The sequence below is a fragment of the Leopardus geoffroyi genome, chromosome X (genome assembly GCF_018350155.1).
Source record: "Leopardus geoffroyi isolate Oge1 chromosome X, O.geoffroyi_Oge1_pat1.0, whole genome shotgun sequence".
NCBI classification, from domain to species: domain Eukaryota; kingdom Metazoa; phylum Chordata; class Mammalia; order Carnivora; family Felidae; genus Leopardus; species Leopardus geoffroyi.
Window position 1 is genome coordinate 41514538 of NC_059343.1, and position 16360 is coordinate 41530897.

A 16360-nucleotide genomic window follows, 5' to 3' on the forward strand; every position below is an offset into this window, starting at 1 on the left:
AACCACACTCAGATATCACCAGTCAGAGTGGCCAAAATGAACAAATCAGGAGACTGTAGATGCTGGAGAGGATGTGGAGAAACGGGAACCCTCTTGCACTGTTGGTGGGAATGCAAACTGGTGCAGCCGCTCTGGAAAACAGTGTGGAGGTTCCTCAAAAAATGAAAAATAGACCTACCCTATGACCCAACAGTAGCACTGCTAGGAATTTACCCAAGGGATACAGGAGTACTGATGCATAGGGGCACTTGTACCCCAATGTTTATAGCAGCACTCTCAACAATAGCCAAATTATGGAAAGAGCTTAAATGTCCATCAACTGATGAATGGATAAAGAAATTGTGGCTCATATACACAATGGAATACTACGTGGCAATGAGAAAGAATGAAATATGGCCCTTTGTAGCCACGTGGATGGAACTGGAGAGTGTGATGCTAAGTGAAATAAGCCATACAGAGAAAGACAGATACCATATGTTTTCACTCTTATGTGGATCCTGAGAAACTTAACAGAAACCAATGGGGGAGGGGAAGAAAAAAAAAGAGGTTAGAGTGGGAGAGAGCCAAAGCATAAGAGACTCTTAAAAACTGAGAACAAACTGAGGGTTGATGGAGGGTGGGAGGGTGGGGAGGGTAGGTGATGGGCATTGAGGAGGGCATCTTTTGGGATGAGCACTGGGTGTTGTATGGAAACCAATCTGACAATAAATTTCATATATTGAAAAAAAATAGTTGTCCATATCAAAGGCTATTGTTATTATTATTTATTTCTAGCTACTGTCATTTTAGTGGGGTAATGGAGGTAATGGAGATTGAGGGGGATTCAATTCCCCTCGATACCAATTCCAGCACATCAAAACAATGTACCACCATGCCTCTCCCCACTCTTCTCCAGTGGTATCGCCCAGGAGGGGATCAACAATAACCTCAGTTTCCCCCCTCTTTCCAGTGGTATCTCCAAGGAGAGGACTATACCACCCCGACTCCTTCCCTTTCTTGCCCAGAGGTATCTGTCAGGAGGGGGACTGTACCATTTTAATTTCTCCTTTCCTCTGAGTGACATCTTCCAGGGGGGAACTAATCTTGACTTTTACCCCTCTCCTCAGTGGTATCTCCCTTGAAGATGAGGGCACATCTCCCCTGCCCCCGGCACCTCTGCTTCTGTCACGTTTGCACAGATCTATAGAACCCAGTTCCAAAGACCAGCTCTTCTGGAATGCTTGCCTTCAGAAGGTTTCTACCCCTGAACAACGCCCCCCCCCCGCCCCCGCCTTTGGTGGAACAGCCCACTGTACGGAATGGGCGCTAAGATGGCGGCCCCCATGGAGGAAAGCCTGGGCACAGCCATATTCCTCGCCCAACAACGCCACTCGTGGACAAAGTCTCTGCCGATCCCTAACTGCACCTTGCTCGGAGTGAGTAGACCACAGCATCACAGCCCTTACGATCGTGTGCGAGAACAACCACGCAGAAGCGGCACGGTCAGGGGTGAGGACAGGAAACGGAAGTGGCCCTCAGAGGACGTTTAAGTCCTGTTGGCGCGCGACGCTAAAGCGAGTGCACGAGGTTTTGTGGCGTGACAGTCATCAGTGATTTTTGAGGTGATGGCTTTGTTGGCTTTTGGGAATGATGAATTGTCAGTTTGTGAGGTCCACTGGTGGGGAGTTAAGGAATCTGGTGAATAGGAATCTGTGCAGGTCAGGGATAGGGGATTCTGGGGTGGTCAGGTTTTTAGATAGCTTGCTGCTTCTTGTTGTCAAGTCTTAATAGAGTGTGTGTTTAGGTTTTTCCTTATCAGTCTCCCCAGAGATTTGCTAATCTTATTAGCCTTCACAAAGAACCAACTTTTGGCCTTGTTCATCCTCTCTGATGTACCTTTGTTTTCTATTAATTTCTACTCTTATCTGTACCATTTTCTCTGTAACTTTTTAAGTCGAGACGTTACTTCATGAATGTTCACCCTTTCTTCATTGTTAAAAACCATGTAGAACGTGAATTGCTCTTCAAGAATCTCTTTAGCTGCATTCCACACATTTTGTACACACCATCTTACTATTATTGAGTTTTGTGTTTCTTTTTTGTTTATTCTTTACATTACTTTAATATAATGCTTTTGGCAGGGTTGACATTTTTATTACATTTTCTTATCCAAGGATATGGTATATCTGTGTGACTATTTTATATTTGTCAATTTTTGTTTAAATCATACTCGTCCAGCTCCTTAAGTATATTTTGTGTATTTCTTGCTATCATTATTAATGGATTTTTGTTTTCCCGTTTTCATTTGTTTGATTATTGTTGCCATTACAGAGGAAAAGTTATCTGCTCTTATAATTTTATCTGGTATCTAGCCCCTTATCAAACTGCTCTGATTACTAGTAGTGTCAGGTTTTCTTTGTGTAAAATCATATCACTGGCAAGGAAAGCCACATTTCTATTAACTTGCAACATTTATTCTCCTTGTTTCATCTCTCATAGAGCCAGCAACACAATTTTGAGTCGTGTCAGACATCCCTATCTTGTTCGTAATTTCAACGGCAATAGCGTCATCATTTTACTTTTTAGCATAATATTTCAGGGCTATGCTTGGTAAATGAGTTTTTGTGATATTTAAGTGATTTACTTCTTCCCTAGTTTTAGTTGGAGTTTTATTAGTAATATCTGCAGAATGGTGTCAAATGCTTTTCTGGTGTAATTTAATAGCAGCATGCCCCCCCCCCCCCCGCCATGTATTGATTAATAAATAACATTAATGTTGAATCATCTTCTGGAAAGAAGAGGTTAAGAGCTTCCTGTAGAAGAATTTAAGAGGGATTTTTCACCCTATAAATGGCAAAATAATTAAAGAGGGCAGAAGAGAGACCTTTCATTCAGGTTTCCAGGTTTCCTGCCTCCGCGGTCACCCACTAGGTCCCCATGGACAAGTCCTCCCTCTGTCCACCTCATAGGGCTTTAGCACCATTTGTTGCCCCAATTCTGCCCTCCCCACAAACCCCGATCTACCCTGAACCTGGAATTGAGGAGTAGGCTGGCTAGGTAAGGTGTGAAGCTCCCTAGGGAGCCACCCCAGAATCAAGGACTCTGAGGTCATCAGTGTGACTTCAGATATCATGATTGTTTTCATAAAATCCACCCTAACACTCAGAGTGGGCGGTGCTGAATTTTGTGGTGTGAATGTAGAATGACACTGATGACATGGATACTGTCCTTTTAGGATTTCTTGGTGTCCCCGTGGAGCTGTTGAGTTTCCTCCTTACTGGAGGCTGCGGGATCTTCCATTCATTCTGACCGCAGCCCACATACAGACTCCCCTCCAGCTTTGGAAGGTGGGCTGAGACCCAGGGTGAACATGCCAGCTACTGGGAAATCACCCCAGAGGTTCCCTGCCCTGGTTCCAGGACAGCCTGGCAGATCCTTTGAGGTAAGGAGGAGGAGCCTACTTAACACATTTTTTTCTTTTATTTTTTTAAGGTAAATTTTAATTTTGAGATCATTGTAGATTCAAATGCAATGTACCATTTACACACTTTCCTCCAATGGGAACATCATGCAAAACCTTGGTACAGTATCACAACCAGGCTATTGACATATGGAACATTTCCATCACCACAAGGACCCCCTCATCTTGCCTTTTACATTTTTTTAATGTTTATTTATCTTTTGAGAGAGAGAGAGACGGAGCGCAAGTGGGCGAGGGGCAGAGAGAGAGGGAGACACAGAATCCAAGGCAGGCTCCAGGCTCTGAGCTGTCAGCACAGAGCCCGACGCGGGGCTCGAACCCATGAACCACAGGATCATGACCTGAACGGAAGTTGGGCGCCCAACCGACTGAGCCACCCAGGCGCCCCTCATCTTGCCTTTTAGTAGCCACTTCCTTCCTCCCCCTACTCCCTCCTTGACTCCTGGCTGTCACTAATCTGTGTTCTCATTCTGTAATTTTGTCATATCAAGCGTGACATAGGAATGGAATCATACACTATGTAACCTTTTGGGACTGGATTTTACTCAGCGTAATTCTCCGGAGATTCATGCAGATTGTTGCATTTACGAATAGCTTGTTCTTTTTTCTTGCTGAGCAGTATTCCATGGTATAAATGTACTGCAGTTTGTTTAACCAACCTCTAGTTGAAGGGAATCTGGGTTGTTTCCAGTTTTTGGCTATTATGAATAAAGATCCTGTGATCGTTTGTGTAAGGATTTTGGAGGGGATGAATGACAATTGCTGGATTGTATGCTAAGTGCATTTCAAACAATTAATGGACTTAATTTCTGTAGTACAGTTTTAGATTTGCAGAATAATTGAGAAAAGAGTACATGCAGGTCCATTACCACTCTGTATTCCGCTACAGTTTCCCCATTATTCTTTTAAATGTTTATTTATTTATTTATTTATTTTTTTTTTTTTAAATTTTTTTTTTTTTTTCAACGTTTATTTATTTTTGGGACAGAGAGAGACAGAGCATGAACGGGGGAGGGGCAGAGAGAGAGGGAGACACAGAATCGGAAACAGGCTCCAGGCTCTGAGCCATCAGCCCAGAGCCCGACGCGGGGCTCGAACTCGTGGACCACGAGATCGTGACCTGGCTGAAGTCGGACGCTTAACCGACTGCGCCACCCAGGCGCCCCAAATGTTTATTTATTTTTGAGAGAGAGAGAGAGAGAGAGAGCGAGCGAGCGTGCGTGAAGGGGAGATGCAGAGAGAGAGAGAGAGAGAGAGAATGAGAATCCCAAGCAGGCTCCGTGCTGTCAGCATAGAATCCAACGCGGGACTCAATCTCACGAACCATGAGATCATGACCTGAACCAACATCAACATGGTGACCTGAGCCGAAATCAAGAGTCGGACCCATGTCCGACACTTAACCGACTGAGCCACCCAGGCACCCCTATAACTCATTTGTTTTTACCACTGAATAATATTGCATTGTATGAATGTGCCACAGTTTGCCTGTCCATTCACCTATTGAAGGACATCTTAGCCGTTCCCAGTTCTTGGCAATTATGAGTAAAGCTGCTATAAACATTTATATTCAGGTTTTTATTTTATTTTAGTTCTAATTTTTTTAGAGAGAGAGAGAGAGAGAGAGAGCATGTGTGTGCACGAGACGGGGAGAGGTAGAGGAGCCCAGTGCTGGGGTCTATCCCAAGACACTGGCATCGTGACCCGAGCCGAAATCAAGAGGCAGACGCTCAACCCACTGACCCAGCCGCCCCTATATGCAGGTTTTTGTGTCGACGTAAGTTTCCAATTCACTTGGGTATATAACTAGGAGTGCAACGATAGGTCGTATGGTAAGACTGGCTTTGTGAGAAACTGCCAAGCTGTCTTCCCAAGTTCTTCACCATTTTGCATTCTCACCAGCAATGGACGAGAGCATTCCTGTTGCCCCACATCCTCGTCAGCATTTGGTGTTGTTGGGTTTTTGGATTTTAACCATTCTAGTAGGTGTGTGATGGTATTTCCTTGTTTTGATTTGCAATTCCCTAATGAAAAATGATGGTGAACATAGTTTGTACGTGCTCATATGCCATCTGTATATCTTCTTCGGTCAAGTGTCTACTTAGATCTTGTCCATTTTTTTTAATTGGATTGGTTGTTTCCTCAGTGTTGAGTTTTAAGAGTTGTTTGTATATTAAAAAAAATTTTTTTTAACGTTTTATTTATTTTTGAGACAGAGAGAGACAGAGCATGAACAGGGGAGGGTGAGAGAGGGAGGGAGACACAGAATCTGAAACAGGCTCCAGGCTCTGAGCTGTCCGCACAGAGCCCGACGCGGGGCTCGAACTCACGGACTGCGAGATCATGACCTGAGCCGAAGTCGGACGCTTAACCGACTGAGCCACCCAGGCGCCCCAAGTTGTTTGTATATTTTAAATACAAGTCCCTTATCAGACATGTGTTCTGTAAATACTTTTCTCTCATTCTTAGGCTTGTCTCTTTATTTTCTTAATGGTGTCCCTTTTTTTAAAAAAAAAAAGGTTATTTATTTATTTTGAGAGACAGAGAGAGAGAATCCCAAGCAGGCTCCTACGCTTGTCAGCTTGGAATCCGATGTGGGGCTTGATCTCGCGAACCGTGAGATCATGACCTGAGCTGAAATCAAGAGTTGGATGCTTAACCAACTGAGCCTCCCAGGCAGGCACCCCACAGTGTCTTTCATAGAGCAGAATTTTAAAATCTTCATAAAGTCCAACTTGTCAATTTTCCTTTTATGAATCATGCTTTTGGTGTTGTATTTTAGAACATCTCCAGACCCAAGTCACTTAGATTTTCCCTTGTTATCTTGTAGAAGTTTTATAGTTTTACATTTTGCATATATGTCTAATATCCATTTATTTTTTTCTTTTCTTTCTTTCTTTCTTTCTTTCTTTCTTTCTTTCTTTCTTTCTTTCTTTATTTTTTCAACGTTTATTTATTTTTGGGACAGAGAGAGACAGAGCATGAACGGGGGAGGGGCAGAGAGAGAGGGAGACACAGAATCGGAAACAGGTTCCAGGCTCTGAGCCATCAGCCCAGAGCCCGACGCGGGGCTCGAACTCACGGACCGCGAGATCGTGACCTGGCTGAAGTCGGACGCTTAACCGACTGCGCCACCCAGGCGCCCCTATTTATTTATTTTTTATAAATTTTTTTTAACGTTTTATTTATTTTTGAGAGACAGAGAGAGACAGCATGAGCAAGGGAGCAGCAGAGAAAGAGGGAGGCACAGAACCCGAAGCAGGCTCCAGGCTCCAAGCTGTCAGCACAGAGCCTGACGTGGGGCTCGAACTCACGAACTGCGATATCATGTCCTGAGCCAAAGCCCGACGCTCAACCGACTGAGCCACCCAAGCGCCCTCTTTTCTTTTTTTTTTAAAGTTTATTTATTTATGAGAGGGCCAGCACGAGTGGGGGGGGGCAGAGAGTGAGAGGGGAAGACACAGAATCTGAAGCAGCCTCCAGGCTCTGAGCTGTCAGCACAGAGCTCAACGTGGGGCTTGAACCCATGCAAGATCATGACCTGAGCTGAAGTCGACACTTAACCGACTGAAACACCCAGGCGCCCCGTTCTTTATCCATTTATTTACTGATCGACACTTAGGTTGTTTCCATAGTTTGACTATTATAAATAATAATGAAATAAGCATAGGGATATATATATATATATATATATATATATATATATATATATATATATATATATCCTCAGTTTGTTCTCTATAGGTAAGTGTCTCTTATGGTTGGTTAAGCATCTGACTTCTGCTCCGGTCATGATCTCGCATTCATGAGTTGGAGCCAGCATCGGGCTCTCTGCTGTCAGCCCGGAGCCTGCTTCGGATCCTCTGTCCCCCCTCTCTGTGCTCCTCCTCCGCTTGTGCTCTGTCTCTCTCAAAATAACGAACATTAAAAGAAGAATCTCTTGGGGCGCCTGGGTGGCGCAGTCGGTTAAGCGTCCGACTTCAGCCAGGTCACGATCTCGCGGTCCGTGAGTTCGAGCCCCGCGTCGGGCTCTGGGCTGATGGCTCAGAGCCTGGAGCCTGTTTCCGATTCTGTGTCTCCCTCTCTCTCTGCCCCTCCCCCGTTCATGCTCTGTCTCTCTCTGTCCCAAAAATAAATAAACGTTGGAAAAAAAAAATTAAAAAAAAAAATTAAAAAAAAAAAAAAGAAGAATCTCTTACGGTTTGCTTTCCTCTCTTTTTTTCCCCTTCCCCTATGTTCATCTGTTTTGTTTTTTAAATTCCACAGATCAGTGAAATCATGTGGTATTTGTCTTTCTGTGATTGACTTCTTCCGCTTCACATGTCATTACAAATGGCAAGATTCATTTTTTTTGAGGCTAATACTCCATTGTATATTTATACCACATCTTCTTTATCCATTCATCAGTCGGTGGACTCTTGGACTGTTTCCATAGTTTGGTTCCTGTTGATAATGCTGCTATAAACATCAGGGTGCATGTGCCCCTTCGAATCAGTATTTTTGTATCCTAAGATCCATTTAGAGTTAATTTTTGTGAAAAGTATAAGGACTATGTCTGGAGTTCTTTTTTTTTTTTTTTTTTTTTTTGCCTATGGATGTCCAGTTTCCACCCTATTTGTTTTCTCCATTGAATTGCCTTTGCTCCTTTGTCAAAGATCAGTGGATTATATTTGTGAATCTATTTCCTTTCTTTTTGTTACGCTGATATATTTATCTCTTCTTTCACCAGTACCATGCTTTTTTTTTATTGAGGTATAATTGACTTACAGCATTATATTAATGTACAACATAATCATTTGATATTTGTATGTTTTGCACAACGGCCACCACAATAAAGCCAGTTAACATCCATCACCGTACAGAGTGATAGAATTTTTTTTCTTGTGATGAGAACTTTGAAGATGTACTCTCATAGCAACTTTTAAATATTCAGTACAGTATAATTAACTCTGGTCGTCATGCTGTACGTCACATCTCCGCGAGTTATTTATTTGACCTTTGACTTTACCCATTTTGCCCACCTCCTACTCCCACATCTGGCAACTGCCAATCTGTTCTCTGTACTGTGAGCTTGTTTTTCTTTTAGATCCCACATGTAAGTGAGATCATACAGTGTTTATATCTTTCCCTGTCTTGACTTCTTTCATAATGCCTTCACGGTCCATCCACATTCTTGCAAATGGCAAGATTTCCCCTTTCTTTTATGACTGAATAATACTCCATTGTGTGTGTGCGCGCACACACACACACACACACACACACACCCCATATTTTCTTTATCCGTTCATCTGTTGATGGACAGGCACCTCGGTTGTTTCCATATCTTGGCTATTGTAAATAATGCTTTACTGCACATGGGGGTGCAGATATTTCTTTGTTAGTGTTTTTTTTCCTTTGGATAAATATTCAGAAGCAGAGTTGCTGGATGATATGATGGTTCTATATTTAATTTTTTGAGGAACCTCCATACTGTTTTCCATAGTGGCTGCACCGGTTTATGTTCCTACCAGTGGTGGGCAAGGATTCCCTTTTCTTCACATCCTCACCGACATTTGTTATTTCTTGCCTTTTTGACACTGCCTAGCAATTCTAACAGGTGTGGGGTGATATCTTGCCGTGGTTTCGATTTGTATTTCTCCCATGATTAGTGATTCTTTTCAAAAGTAGGCTCCATGCCCGATGTGGGACTCGAACTCACAGCCCTGAGATGAAGAGTCGCACGCTCTACCAAATGAGCCAGGCAGGCACCCCTAGATTACTGACGTTGAGCATCTTTTCATGTACTTGTTGAGTATCTGCATGTCTTCTTTGGAAACTGTCTACTCAGATCGTCTGCCTATTTTTTTGTAAAAATTTTTTTAATGTTATTTATTTTTGAGAGAGAGAGAGAGCGTGCGCGCGCGAGTAGCGGGGAGGGGCAGAGAGAGAGGGAGACACAGAATCCGAAGCGGGCTCCAGGCTCCGAGCCCGAGCTCAGAGCACAGAGCCCGAGGCGGGGCTCGAACTCACCAACTGTGAGATCGTGACCTGAGCCGAAGTCGGACGCTTAACTGACTGAGCCACCCAGGCGCCCCTCCTCTGCTCATTTTTAAATCGGATTTTTTTTATTTTGCCATTGAGTTGTGTGAGTTATTCATATATTTTGGATATGAACCCCTTATCAGATATACGCTTTACAAATATTTTCTGCCGTTCGGTAGTTTGCCTTTTCATTTAGTTGATGGTTTCCTTTGCTGTGCAGAAGCTTTTTACTTTGGTGTGGTACCAGTAGTTTATTTTTACTTTTGTTGCCTTTGCTTTTGGTGTCAAATCCAAAAAATCTTTACCGTGGAGCTTAGTGTCTATGTTTTCTTGGAGTTTTATGGTTTCAGGCTTTAGGTTCAAGTCTTTAATTCATTTTGAGTTAATTTTTGTGCCTGGTGAAACTTTGAAAAAAAGTTTCATTTTTTTGCATGTGGCTGTCCCAGTTTTTCCAACACCATTTATTGAAAAAACTGTCCTTTTTCTTCACTGACTATTCTTGGGTCCTCTGTTGTAAATTAATTGGCCATATGTGTGTGGGTTTATTTCTGAGCTCTCTATTCTGTTCCATTGATCTGTGTGTCTGTTTTTATGCCAATACCACACTGTTTTGATTCCTATAGCTTTGTATTATAGTTTGAAATCAGAGAGCATGAGGCCCGCGGTGTTCTTTTTTCTCAAGATGGCCAGTCTGTTGTAGTTATTACAACTTTTGTACATAGTTTGTTAGATTTATACGTAAGTATTTCATTTTTTTGAGTGATTATAAATGGTTTTGTATTTTTTTTATTTTGGAGTCCACATTTTCATTGCTAACATAGAAATACAGTTGATTTTTGTATTATATTTTGTTTCCTGTGACTTTGATGAATTCAATTATTAGTCCTAGGAGTTTTATTTTTTGTAGATTTTTTTGTGATTTAAAAAAAAAGTTTTGAGAAAGAGTACGTGTGTGCATGGGGGAGGGGCATAGGGAGAGAGAGAGAGAGAGAGAGAGAGAGAGAGAATCTTAAGCACACTCCATGCCCCATGGAACCTGATGTGAGGGCTCTAACTCACGACTGTGAAATCATGACCTGAGCCAAAATAAAGAGTTGGACGCTTAACGGACTGAGCCACTCAGGAGCCCCAAAGTTTTGTGATTTTTCTACATAGACAATCATATCATCTGTAAATAGGGACTTTTTCTTTCTTCTTTTTTATTCTGTACGCCTTTCATTTCCATTTTTTGCCTTATTGCACAGGTTAGAACTTCTAGCACTATGTTGAATAAGAATTGTGAGAATGGACGTTCTTGCCTTGCTGGTTAATCTTGTCTTTCACCATTAAGTGTAATGTTAGCTGCGGTTTTGTTTTAGATGCTCTTTATTAGGTTTAAGAAGTTCCTGTCTCTTCCTGTTTCTATTCATATTTTTTTTGTAGGAATGAATATTGAATTTTGTCAAATGCTGTTTTTTACATGCGTTGATATGATCATGTGATTTTAAAAATCCTCTTAATGTGGTGGATTACATGGATTGATTTTTGAATATTGAACCTGCCTTGCATTCCTAGAATAAACCCCAGTTGGATATGGTGTATAATTCTTTTTTTTTTTTTTTTGAAAGAGAGAGGGCACAAGTGAGCGAGGGGCAGAGAGAGAGAGAGAGAGAGAGAGAAAATCCCACAAGGGGCAGAGAGAGACAGAGAGAGATACGGAGAGAGAGAGAGAGAGAGAAGCGAGGCTCACCCGAAGTGGGGCTCGAACTCACCTGATGTGGGACTCGAACTCACGAACCATGAGATCATGACCTGAGCCAAAGTCAGATTCTTAACGACTGAACCACCCAGGCGCCCTATAATTCTTTTAATATATTGCTGAGTTATATTTGCTAATATTTTGTCAAGAATTTTTGCCTACATATTCATGAGTGATATTGGGGTGTGGTTTTCTTTTTTATACTGTGTTTGTCTGACTTTGTAATCAGGGAATGTGTTAGCTTCATGTGGCTGCCGCAACAAATTGCCACACACTTGGTGGCTTAAAATGACAGAAATTTGTTCTCTCGCAGTTCCAGAGGCCTTAAGTCCAAAATAAGTATCCCTGGGCCCAAATCAAGGTTTTGGCAGGGTTGTGCTCCCTCCAGAACCTTCCTTGCCTCTTCTAGCTTCTGGAGGCTGCCCCTGTTCCTTGGCCTTCCTCATTCCATTCTTATGGCCACCAGCATCTTCGAATCTGTCTCTGTTCTGGCTTCACATCACTGCCCTCTGTGTGTGTGGCAAATTTTCTTCTACGTTCCTCTTGTTAGGGTACATGTGACTGCGTTTAGGACCCACCTGGATAATTCAGGATACTCCTCTCATCTTGAGATCCTTAATCACACCTGCAAAGACCCTTTTACTCTTGCCATTTTTTAGAGGTGATATCCACAGGCTGTCAGGATTAGGATGCGGATATATTTGGGGACCCCCTTTTAAGCTTATCACAGGTAAATAACTAGCTTTGTAGAATGAGTTAGGAAGAATTACTTCCTCTTCTTTTTCCTGTAAGAGGTTTTGCAATTGGTGTTAATTCTTTAAAAGAATTTGACAGAACTCTCCAGGAAAACTGTGTGGGCCAGTGATTTCTTTCTTTCTTTCTTTCTTTCTTTCTTTCTTTCTTTCTTTCTTTCTTTCTTTCTTTCTTTCTCTTTCTTTTCTTTTCCTTCCTTCCTTCCTTCCTTCCTTCCTTCCTTCCTTCCTTCCTTTCCTTTCCTTTCCTTTCTTCCTTCTTTCCTTCCTTCCTCCCTCCCTCCCTCCCTCCCTCCCTTTCTTTCTTTTTTCCTTCTTTTCTCTTCTTTTAAATTATGGATTGGGGCGCCTGGGTGGCGCAGTCGGTTAAGCGTCTGACTTCAGCCAGGTCACGATCTCGCGGTCCGTGAGTTCGAGCCCCGCGTTGGGCTCTGGGCTGATGGCTCAGGGCCTGGAGCCTGTTTCCGATTCTGTGTCTCCCTCTCTCTCTGCCCCTCCCCCGTTCATGCTCTGTCTCTCTCTGTCCCAAAAATAAATAAACGTTGAAAAAAAAAAATTAAAAAAAAAAAATTATGGATTAAATTTCCTTAGTAGTACTAGGGCTATTCAAATTATTTCATTTCAGGCAATTTGTGATAGTTTGTGGTTTTTTTTTTAGGAAGTAGTTCATTTTATGTAAGTTATCAAATGTGTATATGAAGAATTATTTATAATTTTATTATCCTTTTGATGTCTGCAAGGTCTGTAGTGATAGTCTTTGTTTCATTCCTGATTTTGGTAACTTGTGTCTTCTCTGTTTTTCAGTCTTGCCAAAAATTTGTCAATTTTATTGATCTTTTCAAAGATTTATTTCACTGATTTTTATCTATTATTTTTCTGTTTTCTTTTTTTTTTTTCAATGTTTATTTATTTTTGGGACAGAGAGAGACAGAGCATGAACGGGGGAGGGGCAGAGAGAGAGGGAGACACAGAATCGGAAACAGGCTCCAGGCTCCGAGCCATCAGCCCAGAGCCTGACGCGGGGCTCGAACTCACGGACCGTGAGATCGTGACCTGGCTGAGGTCGGACGCTTAACCGACTGCGCCACCCAGGCGCCCCTATTTTTCTGTTTTCAACTTCACTAATTTTTGCTCTTTTCTTTAAAAAATTTTTCTTTTTAATGTTTATTTTTGAGAGACAGAGAGAGAGAAAGAGACGGAGCATGAATGGGGGAGGGGCAGAGAGGGAGACACAGAATCTGAAGCAGGCTCCAGGCTCTGAACTATCATCACAGAGCCCGATGAGGGGCGCGAAATGGCAAACCATGAGACCATGATCTGAATCAAAGTCGGACGCTTAACGTACTGAGCCTTCCAGGTGCCCCTATTTTTTTCTCTTTTCTATTTCTTTCCTTCTGCTTGCTCTGGGTTTATTTTAGTCCTATTGTTTTTCTTGTTTAAAAATTAAAGTATTGATATATAACATTGTGTAAGTTTAAGGTATACATGTGTTTGATACATTTATATATTGCAATATGATTACTAGTGTAAGTTTGCTAACATCTCAATCACATCACATAATTATCATTTCTTTTTTGTGGTGGGAACAATTTAAGTCTAGTTTCTTAACAACTTTGAAGTTTATAATATTGTTTCCTATAATCACTTGCTGTTCCAAGTTTGTACCCTTCACAGCATAACCTCAATATGGTTTCTTTTTCTAGGTTTTTGAAATGGACCTTAGGTTTTTATTTTTGTTTATTTTTTTTATTAAAAAATGTTTAATGTTTATTTGTTTATTTATTTTTTTTTGAGAGAGAGGGAGAGAGAAATGTCAAGCCCCTACTCAAAAATCGTGAGATCATGACCTGAGCCGAAAACAGGAGGCAGACGTTTAACCGACTGAGCCACCCAGGTGCCCCGGGACCTTAGATTTTTGGTTTGAGACTTCCCTCTCAGCACTGCTTTAGATGTGTTCCACGAATTGTAAATGTATGTTCATTTTCATTTTGTTTATTGTATTTTTAAAATTTCCTTTGAGACTTTCTCCTTGTACCATAGATTATTAGAAATGTGTCATTTGGCTTCCAAGTGTTTGGAGATTGTTTTGTTACCTTTCTTTTTTTAAATGTTTGTTTATTCTTGTGAGAGAGAGAGAGAGAGAGAGAGAGAGAGAGAGAGAGAGAGAGAGGAGGGGCAGAGAGAGAAGGACAGAGGATCCAAAGTGGGCTCTGCCGTGACAGCAGAAAGCCTGATGCGGGGCTCGAACTCAGGAGCCAAGCTGTGAGATTACGACCTGAGCTGAACCAACTCAACCAACTGAGCCACCCAGGTGCCCCTCTCTTGTTAGCTTTCTGCTCTCTTGTGAGCTTTCCATTATTGATTTCTAGTTTCATTCCAGTGTGGTCAGGGAAAATTGCTCATTTTCTTTTCTTTTTTAAAAATTTCTATTTGAGAGAGAGAGAGCATGCAAGTGGGGTAGAGGGGCAGAGGGAGAAGGACTCTTTTTCTTAATGTTTATTTATTTTTGAGAGAGAGAGAGAGACAGAGAGAGAGGGAGGGAGGGAAGTGGAGGGGCAGAGGATCTGAGGCAGGCTCCGCGCTGACAGCAGAGAGCCCAACGTGGGGCTTGAACTCACAAACCACGCGATCATGACCTGAACTGAAGTCGGATGCTTAAGAGACTGAGCCACCCCGGCGCCCCAGAGAGAGAAAGAATCTTAAGCAGGCTCCACGCTCAGCGCAGAGCCCAATGTGGGGCTCTGTCCCACGACCCTGGGATCACGACCTGAGCTGAGGATGCTCAACCAGCTGAGCCACCAGGCGCCCCCAAATTGCCCATTTTCTGTTTTTTTTCCGGTTTCATTAGCTTTTGCTTTTGTTTTCTACATTTAGGATTGATTTGTCTCTTTGGATGAATTGGCGTTTTTATCGTTAGATGTCTTCCCTCTGTCTCTGGTAATTTTTTTCTCTGAAGTCTACTTTGTCTGATATTAGTATAGCTACTTCTGCTTGCTTTCTTCAACTTTATTGAGGTATAATTAACATTATTTCTGCTTTCTTTTGATGAATGTTTGCATGATATATCTCTTTTCATACTTTTACTTTCAACCTGCCTATATTGCTATATTTGAAGTGACCTTCTTTCAGATACCATACACTTGGGTCCTGTGTGTAATTTTTTTTTTCTAATTTCTGTCTTTTAATTGGTGCAGTTAGACCATTGACATTCAATGTGAGTAATGATAAGTTAGGTCTTATTTTATTTTTTCTTCTGTGTTTGTTCTGTTTCATTTTCTGTTTTATTTTTCCCCGGTCGGTCATGGGAACATTTTTTAGAATTCCATTTTGATTTACTTAGAGTGTTTTTGAGTGTATCTCTTTGTATAGCTTTTTATTTATTTTTTATTTTTATTTTTTTTGTTAAATAAAGTCTACCCCCCATGTGGGTCTCAAACTCATGACCCTGAGATCAAGAGTCACACACTCTGATGACTGAGCCAGCCAGGTGCCCCTGTATAGCTTATTATTATTATTGTTATTATTAATGTTTATTTTTGAGAGAGAGAGAAAGGGAAAGAGAGAGCAAGTGAAGGAGGGACAGAGAGAGAGGGAGACACAGAATCCAAAGTAGGCTCCAGGCTCCGTGATGTCAGCACAGAGCCCAACATGGGGCTCGAACCCACAAACCATGAGATCATGACCTGAGCCGAAGTCATGACCTGAGCCACCCAGGTGCCCCTGTTTATCCATATTTTTGTTTCCTGCATCTGTTCTTTCTTTGTGGTGTTCCAAGATTCCTTCTGTTATCTTTCATTTTCTGTTGAGGGGACTTCCTTTAGCCATTCTTTTTAGGGTAGATCTGCTCGGGACAAATTGTATTAGGGTTTTTTTTTTTTTTTTTTCTGCCTGAGAATGTCTTTATTTCTCCTTCATTCCTGAAGGATATTTTCATTGTTGATAGTTCTTTTCTTTCAGCTGAAAAATGATGTGCTACGTCCTATGGCCTCTATGGTTTCTGATGTGAAATCTGCCGTCATTCAAATTGTTTCTGTAGGTAAGGTGTCATTTCTCTCTCATGGCTTTCAATATGTATTTTTTTAAATCTCTGGTTTTCAAAAGTTTAACGATAATATATCTTAGTGTGGATTTCTTTGGTTTTATCCTGTTTGGGATTTGTTCTGGTTCTTCAGTCTGTAAATGTATTTGTTTTGCCAAATTGGGACATTTTTATTCGTTATTTCTTCAGGTACTTTTAAAGCCTCACCTCTTTTTCTTCTCCTTCCTGATTTCTGATGGCAAGATGTTGGTTCTTTTGTTATAGAGCTTTGGGGCACATCCCCCGCCCCCCCCCCCCCCCCCGCCAGTCTATTTAGTCTGTGATTCAGACTGGGTAATTTCTGTTCTGTG

At 41.8% G+C, this 16360-nt stretch overlaps 1 protein-coding gene across 5 annotated transcripts in view; it reads left to right on the forward strand.

Moving 5' to 3' along the window:
- The first annotated feature begins 1027 nt into the window (after positions 1-1027).
- Positions 1028-16360, forward strand: part of ZNF157 (zinc finger protein 157) — a 39315-nt gene continuing 23982 nt past the window's right edge. For 2 of the 5 annotated variants that reach the window (XM_045471462.1, XM_045471459.1), the window contains exons 1-3: positions 1028-1601; positions 3215-3421; positions 15929-16007. Coding sequence is in view for 1 of the 5 variants with exons in the window: in XM_045471458.1 (XP_045327414.1) it covers positions 3350-3421 (72 nt within the window). In the remaining 4 variants the exon portion in view is untranslated. The remainder of the gene's footprint in view (positions 1602-3214; positions 3422-15928; positions 16008-16360) is intronic. The other 3 variants (XM_045471458.1, XM_045471461.1, XM_045471460.1) reach the window with 3 other exon arrangements.